The 24699-nt window shown below is 46.9% G+C and overlaps 1 protein-coding gene across 2 annotated transcripts in view; it reads left to right on the top strand.

Annotated features, from left to right (window-relative positions):
• The window catches only part of LOC115315555 (tumor protein p73), an 89119-nt gene that overhangs the window by 30818 nt on the left and 33602 nt on the right, over positions 1-24699 (top strand). For both annotated transcript variants that reach the window (XM_042290856.1, XM_042290857.1), the window contains 3 exons: positions 2920-3031; positions 4474-4685; positions 17122-17222. In XM_042290856.1, the coding sequence (XP_042146790.1) occupies positions 2920-3031; positions 4474-4685; positions 17122-17222 (425 nt within the window). The remainder of the gene's footprint in view (positions 1-2919; positions 3032-4473; positions 4686-17121; positions 17223-24699) is intronic.

The raw sequence follows: 24699 nt of genomic DNA, 5'->3' as shown, positions 1-24699 counted from the left end.
TCTAGTGTCGCACAGGAAAGCGTGCTCGCTGCGCCGGTCGGCGAGCTGTTTCAGAAACCGCACTATAACCGGTATTTCCCTTCGCGCGCCTGCATTTTAAGCGGTATGTAATTACATGGAGTTCTATGGGAGGCGAACCGGTGGTTTAAAAAAGCCGCGTTATACCCGGTCCTGCACTATTAGCGGTTACGTTGTAAGTGGTCTATACTGTAGCAAGGTGATCTTGAGAACGCTTGATGTTATTCCAAACTTGGTTAAGTTTGTAAAATGCGCAAAGAAAGCAAAAAAACAGTCAACACGTGCTAGCTACAGCACTGTTGAAAAGGCAGTAGGTGGCCAGATGCTGCCAGTGAAATTGGCCTTTATTTTCTCGATTTCTGAAGAACTCTAGCCATTTCTGGCTGAATTCTAGACAGGGAAGCCCATGCTTCCCTTCCTTGCATCTGCTTCGTATCACCTCTTACAGTCACTGCTGGCTAGAGTCAGGAAAGATATCCTACAAGCTGCCAACACATCTTCCAAGCTGCTTAGGATCGACTTGGAGAAGCCTGACAACGTCATTGCAGCTGCTGCATTCAACATTGGGTTTGCTGCCAAGAATGAGCTTCGCAAGATCCAGAAACCATTGCAACTGATTGTGCTCAGCTTCAAAAAAGACTGTATATCCTTCGTGAAGAGGTGTTCACAAAAAGCGATGGAAAGGTCACCTTTGAAATACAAGTTGGCAAGAGGTTCTGCTCTCTTCCCTGCAAAACGTCTTTCAGTCCAGCATGTACCACTACCAGGTCTGCCCATCCATGCTGTCCCATAAGTGGTTCTTCGCCCCCTCCATACCTTTTCCGATGCAGGCACCTGGGCACACTTGCACAATGACCCTCTCATCTTCCTCTGCTTTTAAGTAAACCTGTGTTGCACATGTTCTTGTTTGAACTTCCCGTTACAGGGACCCTCTTTTCCTTACTTGGCCCCGCTTCAGTCGAGCCCCTTGCCAACAGCCCTGTCTTGTTCACCGTGTTTGTCTCCTTCTACTCTGTTCTTCAGGCACCCCGAAAGCGCCCTAAAAAGGTTTGCAATTTGTAAAGCATGGTTACTGTGGTGCGCCTCCATCACTGGAGACGTGCCACAGTACCTTGGCGTGTTATATTGGCACCTAATATGACATTTGCACAAAGTGTGTAAATTGAAAAACATTTTACCCCATGTAATAAACGCCCCCGTCCCCTCCCCCCCCCCCCTTCCCCCCAAATATCCGTCAATTTTTTTTAAAAAAAAGTGTATTCATTATGCAAGAAATACCGTATTTGCACGAATATAACGAGTTTTTTTCCGAAATTACGTGCTCCAAAACGCATCTCGCGTTATATTCGAAATCGAGTTCAGCCATGAGGCGCGCGAGTCTGGAGAAAGCCAGAGGAGAAAGCCATCCCTCCGGCTCAATGCAAAATATTTGGTGGGAAAAGAAGTAGGGGTGTGGAGGGGCATTTATTAGCTATTGGGAGACGTGAAGGGACGAATAGAAAACATAAAAAATTTTAACATTTTTGTGTTTGTACAACGCGCGCACGCCGAAGAAACTTAGCGCGCGCGCGCGCGCACACACCATGCGGGAATGCAAGCACCGGCCAATTCGAGCCAAGCCCAGCCGGGCCAAGTCAAGTCAACACAAGCCAAGCCAAGACCACTAACCGCGTTTACGCCAAGGTTTACGCAATCGTGCAACACGAGGCATTTGTTTATGCAGAGGGACCAGAACAAGAAGTATGATCGTGTATCGGATTCAGCAGTCTTTTTTTTCTGCTGCGCATTGTTTAGTTTCTGATCCAGAGTGATCTGGTGTTTGTGTGTTGGTGCTTCTGCTTCCTGCCTTGTTTGGATTGTGGGCTGCCGAGGAGCTCGCACGGAAGAAAAAGGAACTACCAGACAAGCAGGTGCCGTGCTGCTGCTTATCTGCGTAGTCACCAAGTGGATTGTAAACGGAAGGACCTGAGCTGTGAGGATGAGTGCAGTCAAAACATAAACTGATATTTCTTCTATTTCCATTGACTTTTCACATCTGCTATGCCCCCGAGTGCGAAAAATTGACGCGGCCTCGGTTCGCGTTATAATAGTAATAATATATTTTTTTTCTTTTTGAGGGCATCAAAACCTGCCCTCGCGTTATATTCGTGGTTGCGTTATATTCGTGCAAATACGGTACGATACTTAGCTTCGGCGGGCTTTCGAAAACATGTCCGCCTGCAGTGATGACGCCGGCGATTCATCTGCACCGTAAACGAGTGTTGCCGCACCTCAAAGGCAGACCTGCCTTATGCTGTATAAACATGAGCAACAAATTTGGTGTGGTTTTGGTGCCGCAAGGTTGTGTTGGTGCCGCCAGTTTCACAACAGAGCAGGTATCATCGAAACGCAGGGCATTCATAGTGTTGGGGAGACGATGAGGTGACAAGAATATTTACTAAAAACATAGGAGGGCGAACATGCACCCCCTCTTGCCCCTTCCTTCCGCCGCCGTAGTCGACGTGTGTGCATTGTGCTAATTCCCATCACAAAAGTGTGCGTCATTGTAGGATTATGGTATTGGTTATTGAGTATGTTAATCTTGGATTAACGCATGGATTCTCAAACTGGCTGCCCCAATCTCCATGCTTTTTTCGACCATCCCCACACCTAAGTAATGTATTTTTCAGGTTTAAACCCTATTCAAAGATCTGGGCCATGCGCTGTGCATAACTATGAGCTAGACTCCCTAGAATGTGCATTGTTTTGAAGGTTCGTAGGCTTCTGGACTGCTGTACTGCGCCAATGCCGAGACGGGGATGGGTTTTTTAGCTGCTGATCAAGCCACATAAGGATCACTCGAGATAAAAAAGTTTGAGAACTCCCGGATTAAGGTAGTATTCGTTCATGCCCGTCTCGCAGCTGGCACAACCTGCAGCACCATCCACCTGAGGTTCATGTGCCTCAACTCATGCACCGGAGGGGACGGGATGAACAGGCGCCCAATCAAGGCCGTCTTCACCCTGGAACACGGGTAGGTGGCAGGCAGCCCGTCTTGGCTCCGAGCGTCAAAACGGAATGCAGTCCCATTTGTCCACCAGCCATGATAGTTGTCTCAATGGATGCTTTAAGTCCGTGCACCGGAGCGCGAGGCTTTAGCACCCTGTCCACTAGACGGACAGGAGCGCCGCCGGAGACTGACACTCGAGTGCGTTCTTCATGCACCGATTATATCTCGGAACGTGAGCTACTTCTTCACACTTTGTGACGTCATGAAACAAGATGGCTGCGCTGACCAGAAACGTTGTCAAGACAAAGGGCAGAGTGAACTGCGGCCCCTTTTCAGTTGAATAGTGCTTAATCTAGCAGGTATGAACTATTTGATTTCAAAGCCAAGACAGCAATTAGCGTTCCAGAAAAGGTCTGTTCGTGCATCTCGCCTGAAAAATTCTTCTATGGAACGGTAGCCTTTTACAATGTGTAGCCCAGCGAATAAAAATAATTTGATTAGAAAGCTGGAACATCAGTTAGCGATGCAGAAAAGTTTTGTTCATGTATCTCGGCCGAATATGTATAGACATGTTATCTATAGGACAATGGTGTGCCGGTATTAGCATAGCACATCGACAGGTTCCGTCTCGTGCTGCCAGGTGGAACCGCGGAAGATCTGACAAGTTTGACAGTGTCCTGCGTCGACCAGCGAGTTCAAGAATGTTGACTTTCTTTTAAATCTGAACAGCATGCATGGTCAATAAATAGATTGATCAATTTAACTTTCTGGATATGTGCTCGAAAGTAGTCTTCAAAACTTTCAGAAATATTAAAACAATTGTGGGAACTTCCTAACATCGCCACTTTTTTTACCTTACAATCTGCCGCTCCACAGATGCCTTAATTTATTTATCTTCAAAATAGTTTCGGCTTCTGCCCCCCATATCTGCGAGATGCCGGGTTTGTTATAACTAGGATTCCGTGTTTTCTGAGTTTATTTCTCGTGAAATTCAAAGGGTGTTTTCCGGAGTTTATTTCTGTTAGATTCCCAATTCTTTGAAATTCAGAGTTTATTTTGCTGCGTAAAATGTAAAAAAAAAAAAAAATTTAAAAACAATATAAGTAAGGTGCAGTTACCATCCCCCTTTGTCCAGAAGGAACCTCGACGTGCTAAAAGGCAAACCCCTTTTGTCGGTAGTTCTAGAATTCAAAGGAAACTGAAGTGGAATCTCCTCGGGACCACTGACCTTGTGCTCTTATAAAGTTCAGTTGTAAAACTTTGTCTTTTTTGTTTATTTTGTCACTGTGACCTCGAAATTTTGAATTTTCTGGATAAATTTAAATTGATGGAAAATTTACCAGCTAGTTTTTTTTTGTTTGTTTTTTTTAGATTTATTTGAAAACACGTAACCCTAGTCATGACCGTGCAATCGAAAGTGGCTCATGCAGCTCGTTAATAGTTTTGGTGTGTTTTTTTATTTACAGGGACGTCGTGTTGGGACGCCTGTCAATGGACGTCAAAGTCTGCGCCTGCCCGACCAGGGACCGTCGCAATGAGGACAAAGCCCGCTTGAAGTTAGATGTTCCAACCGGGGTGCCCGACTTGTCGGTAGAAGCAACGACAACATCTGCCCCTGGTGACAGTACTGCTTCTGCCAACACCGCTGTCTGTGCCCAGGCAGAGTCTCGGAAGAGAGGTACGGTAAACGTTCAGCAATAGTCTTAGCACCGAGTGTATCATATGGTTGGCTCAGAGGTAAAGCGCTGGCGTACCGATCCCCAGTTGGCAAATTCGAATCTTGATCGAGGTGGCTGCAATCTGACAGAGGCTTCTCACGAAAACGGCGCCGTTTATCCAAGACTTTGGTTACACGTCGAAAGATCCCCTCCATCAAGGCAGGCCAAATGCCCCCTTGTTGGTTTGGCACATAAAACCCCCAAATTTGGCTTTAGCCGGCTCCTAGTCCCTGTAACGCTCTACTGTAATGGGGAAAACTCATACAAGTGCCGCAACAACATTTCTCTGGAACTCGGGTCCTCCCCGATCGAACACGGGTGCCATTCGATTGCTGACGCAGCGGTTGTATCCAGTCTGTTCCCTGCACTGGCTTCCGGCTGTACCCTGCACAAACTTGCCTGCCTGAAAAAAATTCAGTGGGCCTCTATGTTCTTATTCGAGCCCTGCTCTCTGTCTGGCCATATCGGCATTAAATCTAATCCTATCTTATCTAGGGACTTTATTCAATCCAGGCTAGTTTGACTTGGAATGGATTCTCTTTGTCTCTTTTATTCTCTCTGTCTCTAGTGCATGCCTCAGCATCAGCCACTTCGACATTATTTGGCCTACCAATCACGGCTTTAAGCAAAAAGTGTGAAAGCAAAAGGTATCTGCAATTATTTTTAAAGAATTACATAACTGAATTCAGTTGCACTGAGGGCAAACATCACGCGTTCTGCATCGTTTGTAGTTGCCATATAGGCGTTTCCCATGTAGGCAAGAATGATGTTGTCGCCGACGTCCAATCACAGAAGCAAGAGAAATAAGACAATTCTTTCGCAAACAAGACAGTGACAATGACGTTCGTGCAGAGTGCTTGTTTACTGTATTTTTACTAGAACACAACCTTTCGTTGGACACCACTGACCACGGCAGTCCCCTGCTCCACAAGATATTTCCTACTTCAGATATTGCAAAAAGATTTATGCTTCTGCCAGGTCGAAGACAGCCGCCATTGTTGGCGAAATAGCTAATCCTGCCTGTGATAACAGACAGCAGCAATGATAGTAAGGCCCAACCGTATCTTGCTAGTTTGAGCAATGCAATAAAAATGCAATGAACTTGTCTTCATGGGAATTCATTGTCTGGGAGATTTTCTAAGCCCCAGATTTGGTTTTTTCGAACTTGGTGAATATGCGTGTAGGATTCAATACACACTGTCATTACTGTATACATTAACTGATTGTTCACAGATTGATGCATTTGCATACACAAGTTGTGGGTGCTGCATGTGTGCATGATCGTCTTTTTCGAAAAGGCAGACTGCAAGGGTTCTCTGTTCTTTCATCTCTGCCTTGGGATGTTCGATCATAAAAATCAAAACGGAAATGAAAACGGCTTTTGGGCAAAGGAGTTTGTTGCTGCCTAAGGTGGATGTCGAGCCTGTTCTTTGTCATAGGTCGGCATTTCCGAACCCACTCACTCACCATCACATCACTAATTACAGCAACATCCAAAAGTCACAGCCCTTCACATCACAAAGTACATTGACGTCCAAAAGTCACAGCCTTTCGCATCACAGAGTACACCGACGTCTAAAAGTCACGGCCATTCACATCACAAAGTACACCGACGTCCAAACGTCGCAGCCCTTCACATCACAGAGTACACCGATGTCTAATATTCACGGCCCTTCACATCACAAAGTACACCGACATCCAAAAGTCACGGCCATTCACATCACGGAGTTCAACCGGACAACAAACTCATCCCCATCACGTCACCGCAATCTCTGAACTCACAAAGTCATTCACCGTCACTTCACGAATCCGTCAAGTTCACGAAGTACTTCACCGTCACATCACAAATCCTTTAGAGTTCATGAAGCATTCCCCATTCCATCACCGCCAACTCTGAATTCACGAAGTCACTCACCGTCCCATCACGAGCTCACCGAGTTCAGCAAGTCGTTCCCCTCACGTCCGTGAACTGATCCCGTTCATGAAGTCGTTCGACCGGTTCGACTTCACGGCCCTTCAACGAGTCACAGCCGTTCACCGAGTCACAGCCATTCACCGAGTCACCGAGGTCACGGAAAGCGGCGTCGGCTACTGCAGCCGCGGCCACCGCCACTGCCTCCGGCTCTCAGCCATCCTCGAAGTTCTTTCACAGCGGCGCTGACGGCTCCAGATGTGTGTGTCAGTGTGTGTCAGTGTGTGTGTGTGTGTGTGTGTGTGTGTGTGTGTGTGGGGGGGGGGGGTATTGGGCTGGGCCGGGCGATGCACCCTGCTCTTGTCATTTTGTTTGTTTAGCTAGTTCCCTCTGGCTTTTAGTTTTGTTGTCCCGTTTCTTTTATTTTCGTTTTGTTTCGCGCTTTCTTCGTCGTGCGCTCATGCTGTGGAGAGCGAGCGGCTTCTTGACTTCCCTGCTCCGAACTTGTGAGATAAGGTGCTTGTTTCCGGGAGAGTTATAAGCCCCACGGATGCCCAGAACCAAAATGGCTGCTGTTTTGTCGGCGAGCGGTATTACAAAGGGTGGCATCACCCTAGCAAAGCGCACATGAAGGCTCCCTAGACTTCGCCTGGTTGTCGGCGTTGTTAGAGCCACTAAATAAGCTGCGCTTAGAGTATCGGCACTCCGTTCCCCGACATTGTTGTGGGCGCCGCCATTTTGGCTCGTATGCAGAACAGACGCAACAGCCGATCGTCATGATTCAAAAGTGCGACTTCCTCAGCATTAGATTCGGTGTTAGGAAGGTAATGTAATATTGCTTTGCTCTGTCGCGAACGTTTTAAACATTTGTGGAGGGCGGAAAAGCATTTCCTGTGATTTCAGATAAAGCTTCAGATAACTGGCAACCATGATTTTAAGCCACAATATGGCCAAGTGTCGTTACTCTGAAGCGTAGCTTATTTAGTGGCACTAGGCGTTGTGATTGTGGAGGGGACCCCACCTCAAAATCTTCTGGCCTGTCTTTTTTTTTTTTTTTTTACTTTCGTTGCGCACGGTTTTTCTCTTTTTTTTTTCTTTTTTTTTTAAAGAAGGCGCTTATATTTTTGCCAACGACCGCTCGCCGAGGGGGCAAAAAGGAGAGACAGACACGAACCTGCGTGCACGATTTTTGTGAATCATCTGACTAACATTAATACGAGTCCATATTATATGAACGAAGACGTTTTAGCGAATTACATTTTAGCGAATAGAGATCACATACGCGAGTCGACGTTTATTATAGGCATTTGTAGGGGCGGCAAACTGGGCATCCAAACAGACCGCGCCAGACGGTCTGTTCGGAACGATAGCAAGGGGTGCTTTGCTATAGTTTGGAGAAAAATATGAACTCAAGTTCGAGCGTCCATCGCCAAAGGTTGGCAAGCTCGAAAACAGGACGGCGGCGGCCTCCATTTTATCTATTCGGTCAAATGAACGCCGCCATTCGCTAAAGTGTCATTCGATGAAACGTCGTGGGCCAGGTTTCGCTGGCTAAACCGTCGTTCGATCAGTACAAAATTGTTCTGTGTGTTTTATCTTAATAATTATGATCCATGGCAACCAGCCTATCGTTGCCTACCTTACTTTACGTCGTAAAATAGCGCGATGATGTCACTTTCATAAGAGATACCATAATAACGCAATACTTCACAACCGACCGCTGAATCACCCGTCTAATATTTTGTCACGGATGTCATCATATATATATAAAGTAGACATTCCAAAACAAGAGTCATCCATTCCCAAAAATTTCAGTGGACTGGAACTACCTTCCCACATCTGTTGCCACAATTGCCACTTACTATATAAAATTGCCGTAAATAATCTATACAGCTCAGACTGAGCTCCAAAGTGTACAGCTTTGTTCTGTTCTCTCCTTACTCCCGCTCACCTCTGTAATGCCGATGGCCCTGAGGGTATGTCAGTTAAACAAATAAATAAAAAAAGTAAGTGCCTCCCCTGAAAAACCTCTTAAAGAGGCGACCTGCAGCTTGCCGAAGCAATGAAATCTGTGTTTTATTCAAACCCGTTGGTCAGAGTACACCTCATCATTAATTAAACCACTCATTGGATCATTCACCTCAAAGCAATATGTTTACTTCTGAGCGTGTTCGTGTCGCTCAACCTACCTTGAGCGAAATGCAGTCGAGATAACTAATGATGGCGGTCGACTTCACTTTTCTCAGCTTTGAACCGAAGCGAGGCGCGCGACTCACGCGCGCCTCGCGTTCGTTGTTTTACGCCGGGGTTTGGCTGCGCATAGACTCGTATTATAGGTAGCGTACTGTGTTTTCGGAATTCATTTTTGAATAGAAACGGAGCGTGTTTTTCGGAGTTTATTTTGTAGCGTAGGCTACACTGGCCGAGGCTGAGCAGTTTCGCGTGGCTTCTGGCGAGCCGTGCTGCGTATGCGCGAGGAGCAGTGACGTCACACGTGTCAGTCCCCGATGCACGCGCCGCGCGCATGGACCCGCTCGAGATCATGGCTCGCGCTGTCCGGTTGTTCTAGGCGGCAGCTTGGTTGCTTGATACATAACACGGCGCACAGCTGGCCAAACCAACGACGGGCATCTGGCACGCCCCAGCGGAGGATTAATTTGGACCATCTGGGGATCTTTTGACGTGCAACCGAAGGCTCGGTTACACGGCGCCTCCTCCGCAATAAGAAGAGCGGAGAAGCTTAACTCATCGGATCCCGAAGTAGTCACATAATCCGTAAACCGTCTGTGTCATTGAAGCAGCACTAAGCATGATAATCAAGCTAATCCTAGACAACCATGAAAGCTAAGAATAACCAGCTGAACCTAAGCTTACACTACGTATATCCTGGCATAGCCGAGCTAAGCCACTGCAATATTTTTACAATGAATTCGGGGTGTTTTTCGGAGCTTTCTTTAATGGTATACAAAATTCGGAGTTTGTCGGCTTCTTCGGTGGTGCGAATTAAATTTAGAAAACAGCAGTTTGTGAATTTAGTAAATCAGCCTTTTCATATGCGAGACTTCGACTGCGGTCGTAAGAGAAGCTACCTCATAAGTTGCAACTAGAAGAGATGACAAACGTAAAGCTTGTTGTAAATTCCGGGGAAATATGAAGACCTGTCGGCGTTATTACTTCTGGCAGCCCCAAATATTCGGGGTTTTTCGGATAAACCCGAATCGGCAAAAGTTTAAACGGCAAGTGTTCTTCGGATTTCATAGGGTTTATTCGAAAACGCGGAGCCCTAATTATACTGTAGTGGGCTCACGCAAAATGCGGAACTTACTGCATTCTTAACTTGGTTAAGACTGCAGTTCGAAGCCACGAGCGCGCACTCGCTCCCTTCCACCGAGCATTCGCTGCGCTTGCAAGCTTGTGCTTTTCTGGTGACGCAGGTCCACGAAAACAACATGCATACAAAATCAATGAAAGACGAAGTTCCCGGGGCGCGCGGGATACGCATGCCTCGAGAGTCGAGGCACAGAGAACGTATACCAGCCCCAACAGTCGGATGCGCAGTAGTGACCCGGAGGCTAGAAACCTCGCGCTGCAGGCAGACCTTGAACTGCGGTCGTCACCGGTCACTGAATATAAGTACAATAGCGCAATGTGCTGAACGTACTTGGCACGCTACACCTATGTCGATACCTGTGGGCGGCGTGTTTCCGTATTTCGTTAAACTCCTACGCATCTGAAGCTCCGTTCGACTAAACATGAAAGGAACCGCGGCGCAAGAGGACACACACACAAGTAGAACAGCGACACGTGCACAGCGCTGTCTGTCCGCTACTTGCTTTCCCTGTGTCCTCTTGCGCCGTTTTTCCTTGTATGAACGGTCTTTGTCAAAAGTCCACAGCCCACCAAGCCGCTCCGGCCAGGCCGGTGAGGGCTCCGAACTTGCTACAAAGACTGTGAACTATGCACCGACTGGCCCACCTTCAAACTTTACCACAGTTCGACTAAACATCTGTTGGACAAAGAGTCAATCATTTGCTAAAGTCCGACGGGGCGGTGTTCGCGAATATAATAGACTCGGAAACTTGATGGGACGCAAGTTCTTGAAGCGGGAATCTCTACGAAGCGTTTTATTAGAGGACAGGGTCTTCCAGTTTCACCCCATGGCAATGCTTTCAGTCATGATGGCACGCTGTGCGATTGATTGGGAGCTAGTGCGCCACTTTCCGCGAGAACACCAGTAATGCAGGCGGCTGCTACCTACGGAGAAAACTCTGCGAATGACAAGGACTAAAGTATCTAGACTTAAAAATGAATTTTCTAACGTTGTACTCACATGACGTGACGTGAGCATGTAAAACGTGGTGCTCAGTGGTACCTCATTTCACATCATTTTTTCCACTATATTTTATACACCAATTCATGTTTACAAACAAACTGGAGCGCTCCTCACCGACGCCACCGGCGCCGCGCATGCGCGATGGGGTGTGGGCAAGAAGCTCGCCGCATCGCCGATAAACAAGCCATTGAATTGCGTTGTTCTCGGCGGCGGCGTGAGTCCCCGTGCACTTTTCTGCGTTGGAATTGTTGATTCTACGTCTTCCTGGCAATGCCTGACTACTTGAGCAGCCTCAGCGAAATTACCGAGGCTCGCTACACCACAAAACTTCGCGTGAAAAATGTGACATGCGGCGATTCATTCCGCGTGGACGCCGCAGAGGGTACGCTAAAGCCTGATTCGCACAATGAAATTTCGGTCACAATTTTCAGTCATGACGTCGCTCGGGTTACAACAGCGTGAACCGTAGCTGAGATGTTCAACATCGATACTGAAAATCGCAAGCAGAATCGGACCAAGTGAATGAGGCATAACAAGTCGTTGATGGTCACTGGTAACAACGATCAACATCTCCTTGTATCCACTGTTTACATCGAGCCTGCTTACAAATTTTCGAAGTTAAGTATTTTGAGGCCTGCACTCACTTCTTATCGCAAGTACCGGGCCAACATTTGGTCCACGGGCCGGTGTCGTCTAAAAGAGCAGACGACGAGCAGAAGCGTTTGAAAAAGCAGACGACAGTTCGAGCGATAAGGCGGCCGTTCGATCTTGAAGACGCACTGAACGTCCGCATGCAGGCGGTCCCAATAACTTGACGGTATTCCTTTCATGACGGAACAAAACACATAAATCTGATGACAACAAGTATCCGTGATTTTAACCCAAACTGCTTCCCGCCCAAGCAATCGTGGTCCGACGGCGACTGGTCTTCCATTTTCACGGCACATATCCACGTTCTCGAACGAACCGAGCACATGAAAACTGATCTTCCAACCTTTCTCGACTCTTTTGGTACAGCCCCAGTCGCGGCGTTTTGACGAGAAGGCAAGTTTTTGTCAGTTTTTTTTTTAATACAACGCTAGAATACACGTCTCACATAGGGACTTCCGCCTTCAGCCCCAGACCGGAAGTGCGCCCGACGCGCGACCACCGCGCCGTGACGTAACAGAGATGAGTTCGTTGATTCGTGTATAGCCAGAACATAATTTCGGCGACATATTCACCTATACATGAACTCATCTCTGTTACGTCACGGCGCGGTGGTGGCGCGTCGGGCGTAACAGAGATGCTCCTTAAAACAAAAACCAAAAGGCTCCTTAAAATCAAAACCGACAGACTCCACACGTAACCCGTAACAAAAAAGAACAGGTCACAACGGGTCGACAAAGGTCGAAAAAGGAAAAACCCGAACAGCGAACTTTTCCCTACAGTTGGCAAGGTCAAACTTTGTACCTACAGGTTGCCTCAAGCTTGAAACACAAAAGCTTACCCCAAGCTTGAAACACAACGAGCGTGTTGGAGACAAATTAAGTAAGTGCTTATACTTCCTGTTTACACGTCTAAGAAACTAGGGAATTTTGTGTATCGTTCCAATAATCCCGATACTCTTTTGTCGTCTTTGTGCATGCATAGTATCGTTATTGGGTATCGTTACCGAGCACAAAAACCGTCTACAAGTACTCCCTACCGTTTATCGTTTTTCTAGTGAAATTAAAGACGACGTTAGCAAGGAGAAGCAAGCTAACTATCCTCGAAGGGAAGGGAAACAGAGGTCGTCTTCGCTCCTTCAGCTCCCCTTGATAACCGGTGATTTCTTCAAGCAGACAGAGCAGTGAGGACGTCTTCAGTGAACATCAAACATAGTATTTGAGATGGATAGAGGCAGGTTCTTAATTTTGTTTTTGTTACAAAAGAAGGGTCATTTTGGAACAAGGTCTGGTGGGAAATGCAAGATGGGAGAACGGGTAAACAGCTCGTCCACACTTCTAGACGGGGAACACAGCCTGTCAGAAAAACTGGACATCGCCGGCTCATCTGACAAGAAGGTGCACTGCCAGGGACTAAAGAGCCTGGGAAAGTAAAAGCTCTTTGAGTGAACCGACGATACGTGCCCCAGAACAGCACGGCGACGTGCATGAAAAAAGTTTAAAGGAACGCGGCAAGCCCGGTTCAATAGTTTTTCATGTTTTAAAAATAACAGGCTCATTCAGCTCTTTGCGCACCTCGTGTGTTTGTTTGCCTCTCAGACGCTCTGACGTACCGCTATTTACACCTCGTTTTGACCAATGACGGCGCGCGCTTTTTTGTCTCGTCTTCGCGCGTTCTGTGCGCGCTTTTTATGTTTCCCGCTGATTGTTATGCCATTCTTCGTATTTACTTCTTTTCAATGGGTCACGATAACGTTCGCAAGCGCGGAAGACACGTTTTGGTACCTCTACTTGCACGTCGTATAAACACTTACTTCGAATTTGACTTCGACCTCGACCGCGCACCTTGTTTTTCATTGGTAGCCTGCTTGCAACAGCAGGATGACGGTGATGACAACGCAATCGCGGTCTGCTTGTGGTCCTGTGTGATGGCCTCTCACTTCCGATCGAAGTGAAAATTATTCGTATCGCTCCGACGCTGTTGAAAAAACTCAACAGACCTTTGAATGAGTCACTTGCTCAGGAAAATAACGAGGAGACGAATGTCTAAGCGCTTATGTAAGAAGAGTGGTCTCGATTTCAAATGGAAAAGCACTCCAGCAAAATGTGGCCGATATGGTTCGTATGCAGAACTAGCTAGCATAAAAAAAAGATGTAAATTCAGAAATGGGGACGGACTATCTGTCTCCTCCCTTGGAAAAGAGTTATGTCATTTTATCAAGAATCTTTGAACACTCGTACTCCGCCTTCGCGTTCGAAACGCTGTTCACGGAGTAAGGCTATAGGCTGCTTAGTGGATTGAGTTTCGCCACGTGCTCGTCGCATATTTTCTTATGGGGTCCGGCTTTTACACACAAGTATGGTGCCAGTAGCTGACGTTTGCTCAAATAAACAGAAACAAAAACCTCTTTAGTCAATATTCACGTTCAACGGAAATCGAAGAACTCTGTTCGTATTCCTAGAATTCAAGAACTCAGGAATATGCAAGACTGTGATGAAAACTATTATCGGCAACAGCAAGCGAAGCCCCCACCTAAACGCCTGAGAGGACGTAAAATCATCTCCGCCTGTTATTGCAACGGACATGTCCGCGCGCTTGTTAGGAAACGTAAGCGACAAACCATGGTGCCAATCGGCTGTTTCCTCACATTTTTAAAATTATCATAATTCTCTGGAATATGGATGAAGCCCGTAAACTTCCGTGATTTTTCTAGAATAGCGTCAAGCCATCCCGAGATCCTAGATGCTAAATAGCGTTTGAAAAAATCCGGAAGCGGCCGAAACAGATCAAATCCAGCGCACGCTTTTTCGTGTGGACGGATAAAAACGAGCGTATGCCGCATATTACCAGCATCATAGAATATGTCTAAGCATTATTAAGCGAGAGCGAGAAAACAAACATTGCATAGTCCAGTTAGGGTCCACCAGTACTCGCGTAAAAGCTCCGGGAAGACGGTTTTATTTGTGTTTCCTTGAGGGGTGCGCGCACACACGCGCTTACAAAAGACAAAAACATGGGCGCACGGACGCACGCAGATGCAATCAACGCGAAGAGAAACCCTCCCGTGGCAGAATAGCACAGTGGTAAAACGACACCTTCCCCGGACCCCCACACACAATGACACACACACCGAAAGGAGGAGCCGCCAAGCCGCGCCGCGTAAACGGAACCCCACAGCCATGCAGGAGGCTCAAACGTCTGCCGCGCACAGACAAAGCCCCCCTAACGTTCGCTAAGCTGCACATGTACTACGCGACGCGGGTACGCACGCCCGCAGTATCGGGGCAGAGGAGCGGAGGCCCGCGAAACTCGTTGGAGTCGCCGCTGAGTCTGTGCCGGTCCAAACATCCCCCCCTCCCCTCCCCCCCCAACCCCATCTGGGAAGCGCTGGTGCCGCTTCGTCTGCGATACACAGTCCCCTCCCCATTTCCGATTTAGCGCTTAAGCCGCGCACAGTCGCACACGCAAAATGTCACATCCTCTGTCAAAGTCCTCCAAAGCAAACGCCACCTGCAGTTGCTTCCCCCAAACGTTACCGACCACCCCTACGAATCTTGTTCTGGGCTATAACAGAAGTTCCTTCCAAGTTTCTGCTCCGTCTGTAAGGGCACCAACATGCTGCAGACACTGCCAAATGTCAAGTCGGCTATCAGTCGCGAAGAGTACGCACACGCAAGCAAATCCATACCGACATCTCCTGTGTCCTGACTCCTAGTTCACGAACTCAGTCCCCATCACATCACAAATTCAGTTCACGAATTCATTCACCATCACATCACGTATATACCAGAGTCACGAAGTCCTTCACCACTGCATCACGGGTGCGTCAGAGTTCACGAGGTCACTCCCCGTCACATCACGGCTCCTTCCGAGTTCATGAAGTCACTCCCCTTCGCATCACGACTCGTTCTGCGTTCACGAAGTCACATCCCCTTCACATCAGAGCTTCTTCCGAGTCCACGGAGTCATGCCCGTTCACATCACGACTCCTTCCGCGTTCACGAAGTCACATTCCCTTCACATCACGAGTTCTTTCGCGTTCACGGAGTCACGCCCATTCACATCACGACTCCTTCCGCGTTCACGAAATCACATCCCCTTCACATCACGACTTCGTCCGAGTTCACGAAGTCATTCACAGCCCTTCACCATGACGCGGTGAGCGTGAGTGAGTGTGAGTGAGCGAGTTCGTGAGTGACTTCGCCGAGGTATGTTCTTTGTTGGCTTCAGAAGGCACTAATTTTGAGACTTTTGGTAATCTGGGAGATAATACGCACTTAGCTAATAAAAGCCTTCCTGTGACGCGGCCTCCCGTAAAATGACGGGGCATAGATGCTACGATCGTTGGGCCGTCATTTCTGGGGCCACTTTAATAAACATTAAAATATGGGCAGGTGTTGCTTTCAAGATTTAGTTGTTTCATGGTTTTCTTTACAAAACAGATTGGTGGCAGACATATCAATAACTAAATCTGACAAGCATTTGAACAAATTAAGCATTGCTGCAAGACAGACTTGCTTGTCCTTTCAACTGCAACTGCTTTCTTTGCTGTGAAGATTCGGTGTTTTCTTTCATATCCTTTCCATTTACCATATTTACTCGCATAATGAACACACTTTTTTTCCCGAAAAATTGGCACATATTGGGGGAGTGCGTTCATTACAAGGGTAAAATTTTTTCATTTACACACTTCATGCAAATGTCATACTAGGTGCCAATATGACACGGCAAGGTACTGTGGCATGTCTTTACTGATTGAGGCGCACCCATGGCTGGTCGGGGGTGCGCCACAGTAACCATACTTTATAAATTTAGAACCTTTTTAGGGCACTTTTGGCATGCTTTTTGCCAAAGGAAAAGCGGCCTACGAATCTCACTCAACACGGAGAGCAACACAACCATTCTTAGGCCTAAACACTTTCGCTAACTGTCCGAAAGCGGACCACAGACGACGGCAACGTGTTTGTGTATATCAATGCATCCGATAGGCAAAGAATGTCTGGGGCCGGGCAATTCCTCGACCCAAGCTTCGTCAAGTGTGTGCGCCGCTCTGTTTTACGGTTGATCACTTTCGCAACTACGCACTTGCAGCCATTACGAAAGCGGCTTGGCTTGACTTGGCCTGACCGCTTGGCGGCAAAAGAAAATTGGCTTGGTAGCTAGCTAAATTGGACGCAATTCGAAACTCGCAGAGCCGAAAGTTGGAAGTGCGTTCATTATGCGAGGGGAAAAAAGCAAAGTCCAAATATCAGTACCCGTTTTTGGGGGGGGGGGGGGGGGGGGGGGGGGGGGGGGTAGGGGGGGTAAGAGGGGGGGGTGCATTCATTATGCGAGTAAATACAATAATATTCACAGAACTGTTCCAAAAGCTGGAAGTATTCATGATTAAAAATGTTTACTCCAGCCTGTATTTTTGTTGATGTCTCTTTTATGTTAAGTTGGAGTTAATGTATTTTAATAATTTAATAATGTCTTTAATGCCCTAATTTTTTTTATGTTGCAGGCCTCACAAGCATTTTAAACATAGTGGCTGGGCCCCCAACGAAGACACAAAGGACATCGAAGGAATCGGATGGTGATGAAAAGTCTTCATACCAGCTCGAGGTACACTGACAATGCTTTATTATTACTTGAAAGATCAAGTTGCATTTGTAAGCTAACATGGCCCATTTGTCCTAAACCGAGAAGCTGTCAGTGGTACCTCACTGACTTTTTCGATTGTCAGGCCTCTATTTGGCTCAGGTGCAATCTGAAACCGCTAGGATAAATTGGCAATGGCAACATCATACTTGCATTTTTTTTTTAGCTTTTCTTTCGGGCAGGTGTTTTCAAAGCCTTCAATTTTTGTGGAACCCTTACCATTCTTGACTAACAGCTAAAGAGTGCCTCTCAGAATCATTAAAACAGCACAATAAAAAAAAATGCATGGACGAGCAGAAGGGGGACACAGACACAGCGCTAGCTCAAAACTTACTTTTTTATTCCTCTTTTTTAAAAGGCAACTCCGTTTCATTTTTGATATTTAGAAAACTATGTAGCCCTCTTCAGTATCATATAGAAAGACCCCATGTCAAATATTACAGTCTAATGCTGTCTATATATTTAATAAACTGGCCAGCAAACTTTCAAATGAGCCAAGTCGCCGAAATCTGCCAACTCTAGCGTGCTACATGAGGCGCAATCGTCGGTGCAGTCAATGCGACGGAGTTGGAGCCGCCAACGCTGAGTCGCTACGTCAGAGGCATGACCATGTCATTCTCACATTTTGTTTGTTTTTACTTCACAGATCGAAATTGAACAATGACGTCATGAGTTTCTCCTCCCGGTGTTGGCTCAAGAGCGTCCCCGTGATCATTGTAACGCGGATGTGCTAGTTTACGCTGCACTGCGCGCTTATCGGTTTGTTTCTCCACTTCCCTCTCCTCTTTCGTCTTCTCCCCTTCCCCCTCTCCCCCGGGCCATCACCGTCCACGCCATGCGAAGCGACCTGCCCGCGTAACACCTGGCCGCGTTGCGCGTTCTGTCCCTCGCCCCCACGAACGTCACAAGACCGCGTGGTTTGACGTGGCGTGGCCATGACTCTGACGACACGAGTCTAATGTTGCGTGACGCAACCAAAGTTTAGGTTTCGGTATCGGCTGATGTTTAAATTAAGATTACACAAATAATATTCCACATTTCGTGAGTCCGAAGACGTAGAGCTGTTTAGTAGTGCTTTGTGAAATGGAATCGCATGGAATCCTGAATTTTTGGGAATTGAGCAGAGTTGCCCTTTAAAGAACCCCTGAAAAGAAAATGAAAAAGTTTTTAAACACTGTGGTTGGGACACGCGTGTCAAGAAATAAATTTCACACGGGAAAAAAAAAACATCTTTAGAGCAATATTGACGGCGGGAAATTTATTTGAGATTCTGCACGCGAAGTCCATGACGTCGCAGGTCATTCTGGATTGACCTGCTCGATCGTGAGGGCGAAGCCGATCCACCTCCTTCACGTGCCCGAAATGCCGAAAAAGGAAACAAGTGGAAAAAGGTGGCTGCCGACTAAGCCGCGTCTCGCGCTGTCAATATTGCTATAAGTTATTTTTTTCGCATAAAATTAATTTTTAACACGTGTGTCCCAACCAGTGTTTAAAAAAAAATGTAGGGCTTTTTATTTAAAGGGTAACTGCAAAGAAAAAAGTGTTTTCTTAAGCAGCCTAATTGAGACAAGCATGCCGCAAAAAAAGTTTTCCGAAAAAATTTTTTTTCAGAAATTGTGCGAGACTGATTTTAGTTTGTGGCTATTTTGTCCGTTTTAAATCGCGCGCCGCAAAGTTGGTATTATACGTTACGGAGTGGCTGTTATACAACACGGAGTGACGTGCGATAGTAACTCTTCTCATTGGCTAAGAAATTGACTGACAGCTTAGATGTTGGTTGTTAAAGGGATGGTGAACCGAAATTTAGATTTCAGAAAATAATGCAGGAGCGGCAGGCGGGACGCTACAATCTTTACAACACCACTCTTAAGGCAATATCTCGAATGGACAGCCGTGTTTTTGGAAAAAGGTTGAGATTGAACGAGGCCGACCAGGCGTGTGACGTCAACATGTCGTATTTCCTCCTCGCTTCGCTTTGCCATCTCAAGGTGGCGAGGTGGAGAAAACACGAGGCCGTTTCCTCTCCTTCTTGACTCTTCTCGGAGAAACGTCAACATATCCATCAAATGTACCTCCTTTTTTTTAAAAAAAATATGGTCATCCGTTCGAGATATCGCTGTATGAGTGATGTTTTGGTTTTGTAGCGTCACATTGCACGCTTCTGCCGCCGTGTTTTGTGGGATCCAGAGTTGGGTTCAGCATCCGTTTAAACCTTTGTGATATGTTGTAATTTCCTCTTGAGCAGCATATTTTTAGGTTTGAAGGATAACCTATGTAATGAGAGTTATTCTTTACAAAAAAAATTACTGCATCTCCACGTGGTGAATGATGTTGATTGGGACGAAGCTCTGGTGGTGCTGATGATACTGATTTTATTGTTCATAGGTAGTGCTGATGGTGTTGATTTTTTTTTATTGCTCATAGGTAGTGCTGAGTTCCAGTTTGCGTTTCGATTTCGTTATTACTGCTTTATGGTCGGTGAAATGCAGAGCCAGTGGTTCTTCTAGCGGGTCAGCTTGGATCCGCTAGAAGCCGTGGGAACGCATCTCCACCGCTTAAGTCAACGGTCCATGTCAGAAAGAGAATGTGTGGTATGAAACATGGTTATATACGCATTTGACTGCAGCGCCCTCTCGTCTATAAACGTTGAGCCAATGCATGCAAAGTTTAACGCGATTATATATGCATTTGACCACAGCACCCTCTCCTGTATAGACGTTGACATGCAACGTTTCATCCATGACATCCCCAGCTCTTGAGTTACTACCACATCTCGGAGGGACTAGAAATCCATTGGGGTCTCCCCGCACAGTTTCGAATCCTGTCGACTGCGGAAACATTTTTTCTTTTTATGGGAGCGCGGACGCCGGCCGGAGAGACGGACGGACAAGGCTAGACCCTAAGGAGCTTCGCCCCTAAAAGTTTACAAGACGGGCACTTCCATTTGGATTCATACCATAAGAAACAAAAGCATGGCCACCGCTGTCTCTGCTCCCGCCTGTCTCGCCTACCTCGACTAGTCGTTTCGTTCAAGTGATCGGTGTTTCCTATTGACGCAGGCGCTTGAGTGAGACTTCCTGAAGTGAAGTAGTGTGTGTTTAGCAGCTGTCGCAGGTGTTAGTGATTAGAAGTGACGCGGGGTTGTGGCTTTCATAGCGCGGATTGTTACTTTTCTTTTCTTTCGTAATGCATTTTCTTTGCTTTCTCAGCATGCTTTTTTTTTTCTCGCGCGTGCAAATGACTACTTTTTAGAGATGTCAGTTCCTGTAAAGAGGCGTCGTCGTTCTGTAAAGTGCCGCCTGATGAGTGATCGCGACAGCGAGTCTTCAGCAGCCATGTCGCCCTGAAAGATGACAAGCTGAATTCTATTTGGTTGAAGGCAATTGGGCATTCGCGTAGCGACAAACATGTCCAGGTATGTTCTCGTCCTTTCATTCTGTAGGCCTTCGAGATTCGCACCAGGTGCACTGAACGTCCGCGAACGAGACACTGGGTGGTCCTGACGCTTTTCCTATTGAGCGCGGCGACGGAGCAGCGGGCATCAACTATGCCAGCACTGCAGAGCACAAAACTTTGTTGAAGTGATTGCAAAAATAACCCTGGGTCCATCGAGATCAAGTTCGTTGAACTGAAATATTCGCTATTTCAAATTCGTTAATTCAATTGACTGCAACATTTTTGCATAGAATGCATAGTAAAACTGCGAAGGATATTTTAAAAGTTTGTTATTCTGAAATATACGTTATACCGACGTTTGCTCAAGTAAGAGTTTACTGATACTTTTCTCTCAAGTTTGTCGCACATTTTGAAAGAAATTAGTGATTTTTGCTTGGCACTGCTTTTTAATGACATTGCAGATGACCTGGTTTTCGATAACGCTAAGGCATTTGAACACCTCATCACTGAAGGAGTTCTGCTCACAGTGAACCTTCGGTTTCTGTAAGAATTTCAGTTTTTCTTTATTTGAAACTTCCAGCATGCTTTCTTTGTTGTAGTCAGACCAGAGGTCGGCATTTTAGGTCGCCCTCACTCACACTCACCTAAGCCCCTCACTCACCCTCACAGCTGCACTCACCTTCAGCCCCTCACTCACCCTCACAATCACAGTCATCTTCAGCCCTTCACTGAACCTCACAGCCCTCACGCGCCTTACTCACTCATGGCCCTCACGCACTCGCCGCCCTCACGCACTCATGGCCCTCACGCCCCTCACCGCCCTCACGCACTCGCACCCCTCACGCACTCATGGCCCTCACGCCACTCGCCGCCCTGACGCTCTCACTCACTCATGGCCCTCACACACTCGCAGTCCTCACGCACTCATACCCCTCATGTTCCTCACGCACTCATGGCCCTCATGCCAATCAAGCCCGCTTCAGATGGGGCAATTTCGCCCAGAAACTTGACTTTGCAACACGGGCCGCCCGCATTCGCACGCAGCAACCAATTGCTGCAATTTGCCGTCATCATAAAATTTTATTTTTCTTGCACTATTTGGACACACTATTACGTGCTATAAACATGTTTTTATGCATTTAGATCTCGTTGAGAATACTAATGCATCTTTCTGAAACAGTTTATTTCCAAAAACGATAAATTTCAAAACAGTCTTAAATCCTTTGTTGTTGTCATCAGCGGCATGAGGTATCACGTGAAAATATCGCGTCCCTGATTGGATGCAGCCACTTCATACGTCTTCGAATTGCTTCTAGTTGCCCGCTTGTTTCGAGCCGGACCCGATCTCAGCAATTCGTGTCGATCTAGGGCACGGTGATCTAGGGAACAACTCACCAGCGACACCAAAATTGCTGAGGAAGTTGCTCCGTATGAAGGGGACCTCACGCACTCGCCACCCTTACGCCCCTCACTCACTCACGGCCCTCATGCCACTCACACACTCACACCCCTCACGTACTCATGACCCTCACGCACTCACCGCCCTCATACCCCTCACGCATCCATGACCCTCACACCCCTCACCACCCTCACAGCTCTCATACCCCTCACGCACTCATGGCCCTCCCGCCCTCACACCACTCACCGCCCTCACGCCACTCACCGCCCTCACGCACTCATGACCCTCACACCCCTCACGCACTCACCACCCTCATACCCCTCACGCACTCACCACCCTCATACCCCTCACACCCATCACGCCCTCACGGCCCTCATACCAGTGTTGCGGAGTTGCCACTCCGGAGTTGGAATGATTCCGGAATCATTCCGCATTTTTGCGACCGCGGAATGGAATGGGAATGGAATGGCGGCAACGTTCAGGGGAATAGAATGGGAATGGAATTAGAAGCCTTTTGCCCCGGAATGGAATGGGAATGGAATGGGCCAAGTTCTTTATATTTTATTAATTTATTTATTTATTTTTTACGTTCAGCTATACCGAGCCACTCAGGGAGTTGGTTTTGCAGAAATAAAATGAGCGGGAAACTGCGAACCCGCGTAAGGCCCTAGCAGACTTATGCGCAAAAGAAAAAAAAAATGCAATACAAAAAACAAGTGTCAAAGCAAAGAACAGAGGGGGAAGGGGAGGGGGGGGGGGGGGCGGTGGCGCCTTTCACCAGTGAAGTTCAACACATATCCGAATGCGTCTGCGTCTGTAATATTGCACGGCTGGTACGTCGTCAGCCGACGTGAACGTGACCTGCTGCTCTAGTGATCCGATACCCAGGAAGGAGGCCAGACATGGCCTCGCTGTGCGGACCCAGACCTCACACACTTTTGACTCGTCTAGAGCGCGCTGTTTCTCGAAGAGCTCACACCTGTGCCGGCCATCTCAGGTCGCAATCCACGAGATCTCTGTTGAATGATGCTAGGCGAAACTTGAAGACTGCCATTCATGCGTTGGAGGCGGAGAGTCGGCAGGAGGGACCGTCACAAAAGGGATGCCACCGTATCGATTTTTCAACTGTAACAGAAGATAACACATGTGCTTCAGAATGCTTCAGGTGGTCCACTTTTCTCGAAAATTCCAAATGCAACTACCTGCATGGTCTTCAACGAGGTCAGCTACAACGAAAGTATGTATTGTCCTTTCATACAGCAGCGCGGGTAAAGTTTCATGTTCAAGGCAACACCAACTGATTCAAGAATACTACTAGTTCATCCCACCGTGACGTCATGTGATCAGTGCTGACAGGGGCGGCCTTATTAGACAGGGAAGTGGTGATGTTTTGATGGAATTTATCACGATCATCTGGTGGGCTAGTTGGTTGATCATATTGTTGAATTAACAGCGCAAATACGACAGGAAGGAGAGATAAGGGAGACAGGATAGAGCGCTGAACTAACAACTGACGTTTAATAAGAAGAGAAAGAGGAAGAAGAACCGAAGAATGCTTTTAAAACATGCATAATAAAAACCCGCAAAAACATATGCTATAGCTTGAGTTGCCTGAAAATGAATTGCTAAGAATACCAAGCTTTAAGCTGGTCGCTTAAATGACTTGTTGAAATCGATTGAGTCCTGGGACGACGTGAATAGAAATTCCGGTAGAAAAAAGAAAGAGGAAGTTTACGTTTAAAATATTCACCGAATCTAAGGACCGTTAAAGATCGCGACTTAAAAAGTAAAGTTCTTTTTGTGACAAGGCCACGGACGGCGCGCTTACGCAGGCATCCCCACAGGACAGAATAACCTGTGCCTCGTAGAGCTCGCGAGTTCGTCGTTCCCCTAAACGTTTCAGGATTTTTGTTTTCCTGAACAAGGCGGAGCACTGGCAGTCCCTGACATGTATGGCAAAGTGGCCTGATGGCGACGACTTTAGTGACATGGCATGTTCTCTTAGACGATCGTTGACACACCTTCCTGTCTGACCCACATACACTTTCCCACAAGTAAACGGTATTTCGTAAACGACCGCACATTGGCATTCGACGTATCTTTGTTGATGTTGAACTCCGCACCCATCTTGCTGCTGCTGCTTGTTGTTAATTTTCGGACACAACTTCTTTAGTTTGTCCGGTGCAGACAACACGACTTTGACGTTATACTTCGATGCAATCTTCTTAAATTTATTTTAGTAGTCGAAGTCTTTTCGCATCACTGGTCAGTCAGACAGGATGCCAGGGAAGGGACCGCGGTCAATCCTTGATGGAACGTTTTTTAAACCCATTTAGGACTCTTCGTTCAAAACCACTACCTTCAAGGCAAAGTGCCAAGCCTGCGGAAAAGTAATTTCGGGACCCCCCCCCCCCCCCCCCCCCCCCAAAAAAAAAAAAAAAGAAACTTTTACTTGAAATTTAAAGCCTCATCTCAGTTGGCGTCTCAAAGAAATTTGAAAAATGTATTGTATTATCAGTATTTATATTTCTGCCCTCCCTAAAATATATTGTTGTATTTGTATTTCCAAAGACTTTTTGCCTCTTTTTAAAATGTATTTCCGATACGTATCACCATACATTTTTATAGATATATTTGAGATTTGAG

Source organism: Ixodes scapularis, unplaced genomic scaffold (genome assembly GCF_016920785.2).
Source record: "Ixodes scapularis isolate PalLabHiFi unplaced genomic scaffold, ASM1692078v2 PGA_scaffold1__304_contigs__length_218370807, whole genome shotgun sequence".
NCBI classification, from domain to species: domain Eukaryota; kingdom Metazoa; phylum Arthropoda; class Arachnida; order Ixodida; family Ixodidae; genus Ixodes; species Ixodes scapularis.
This window is presented reverse-complemented; position numbering and strand designations above follow the sequence as displayed.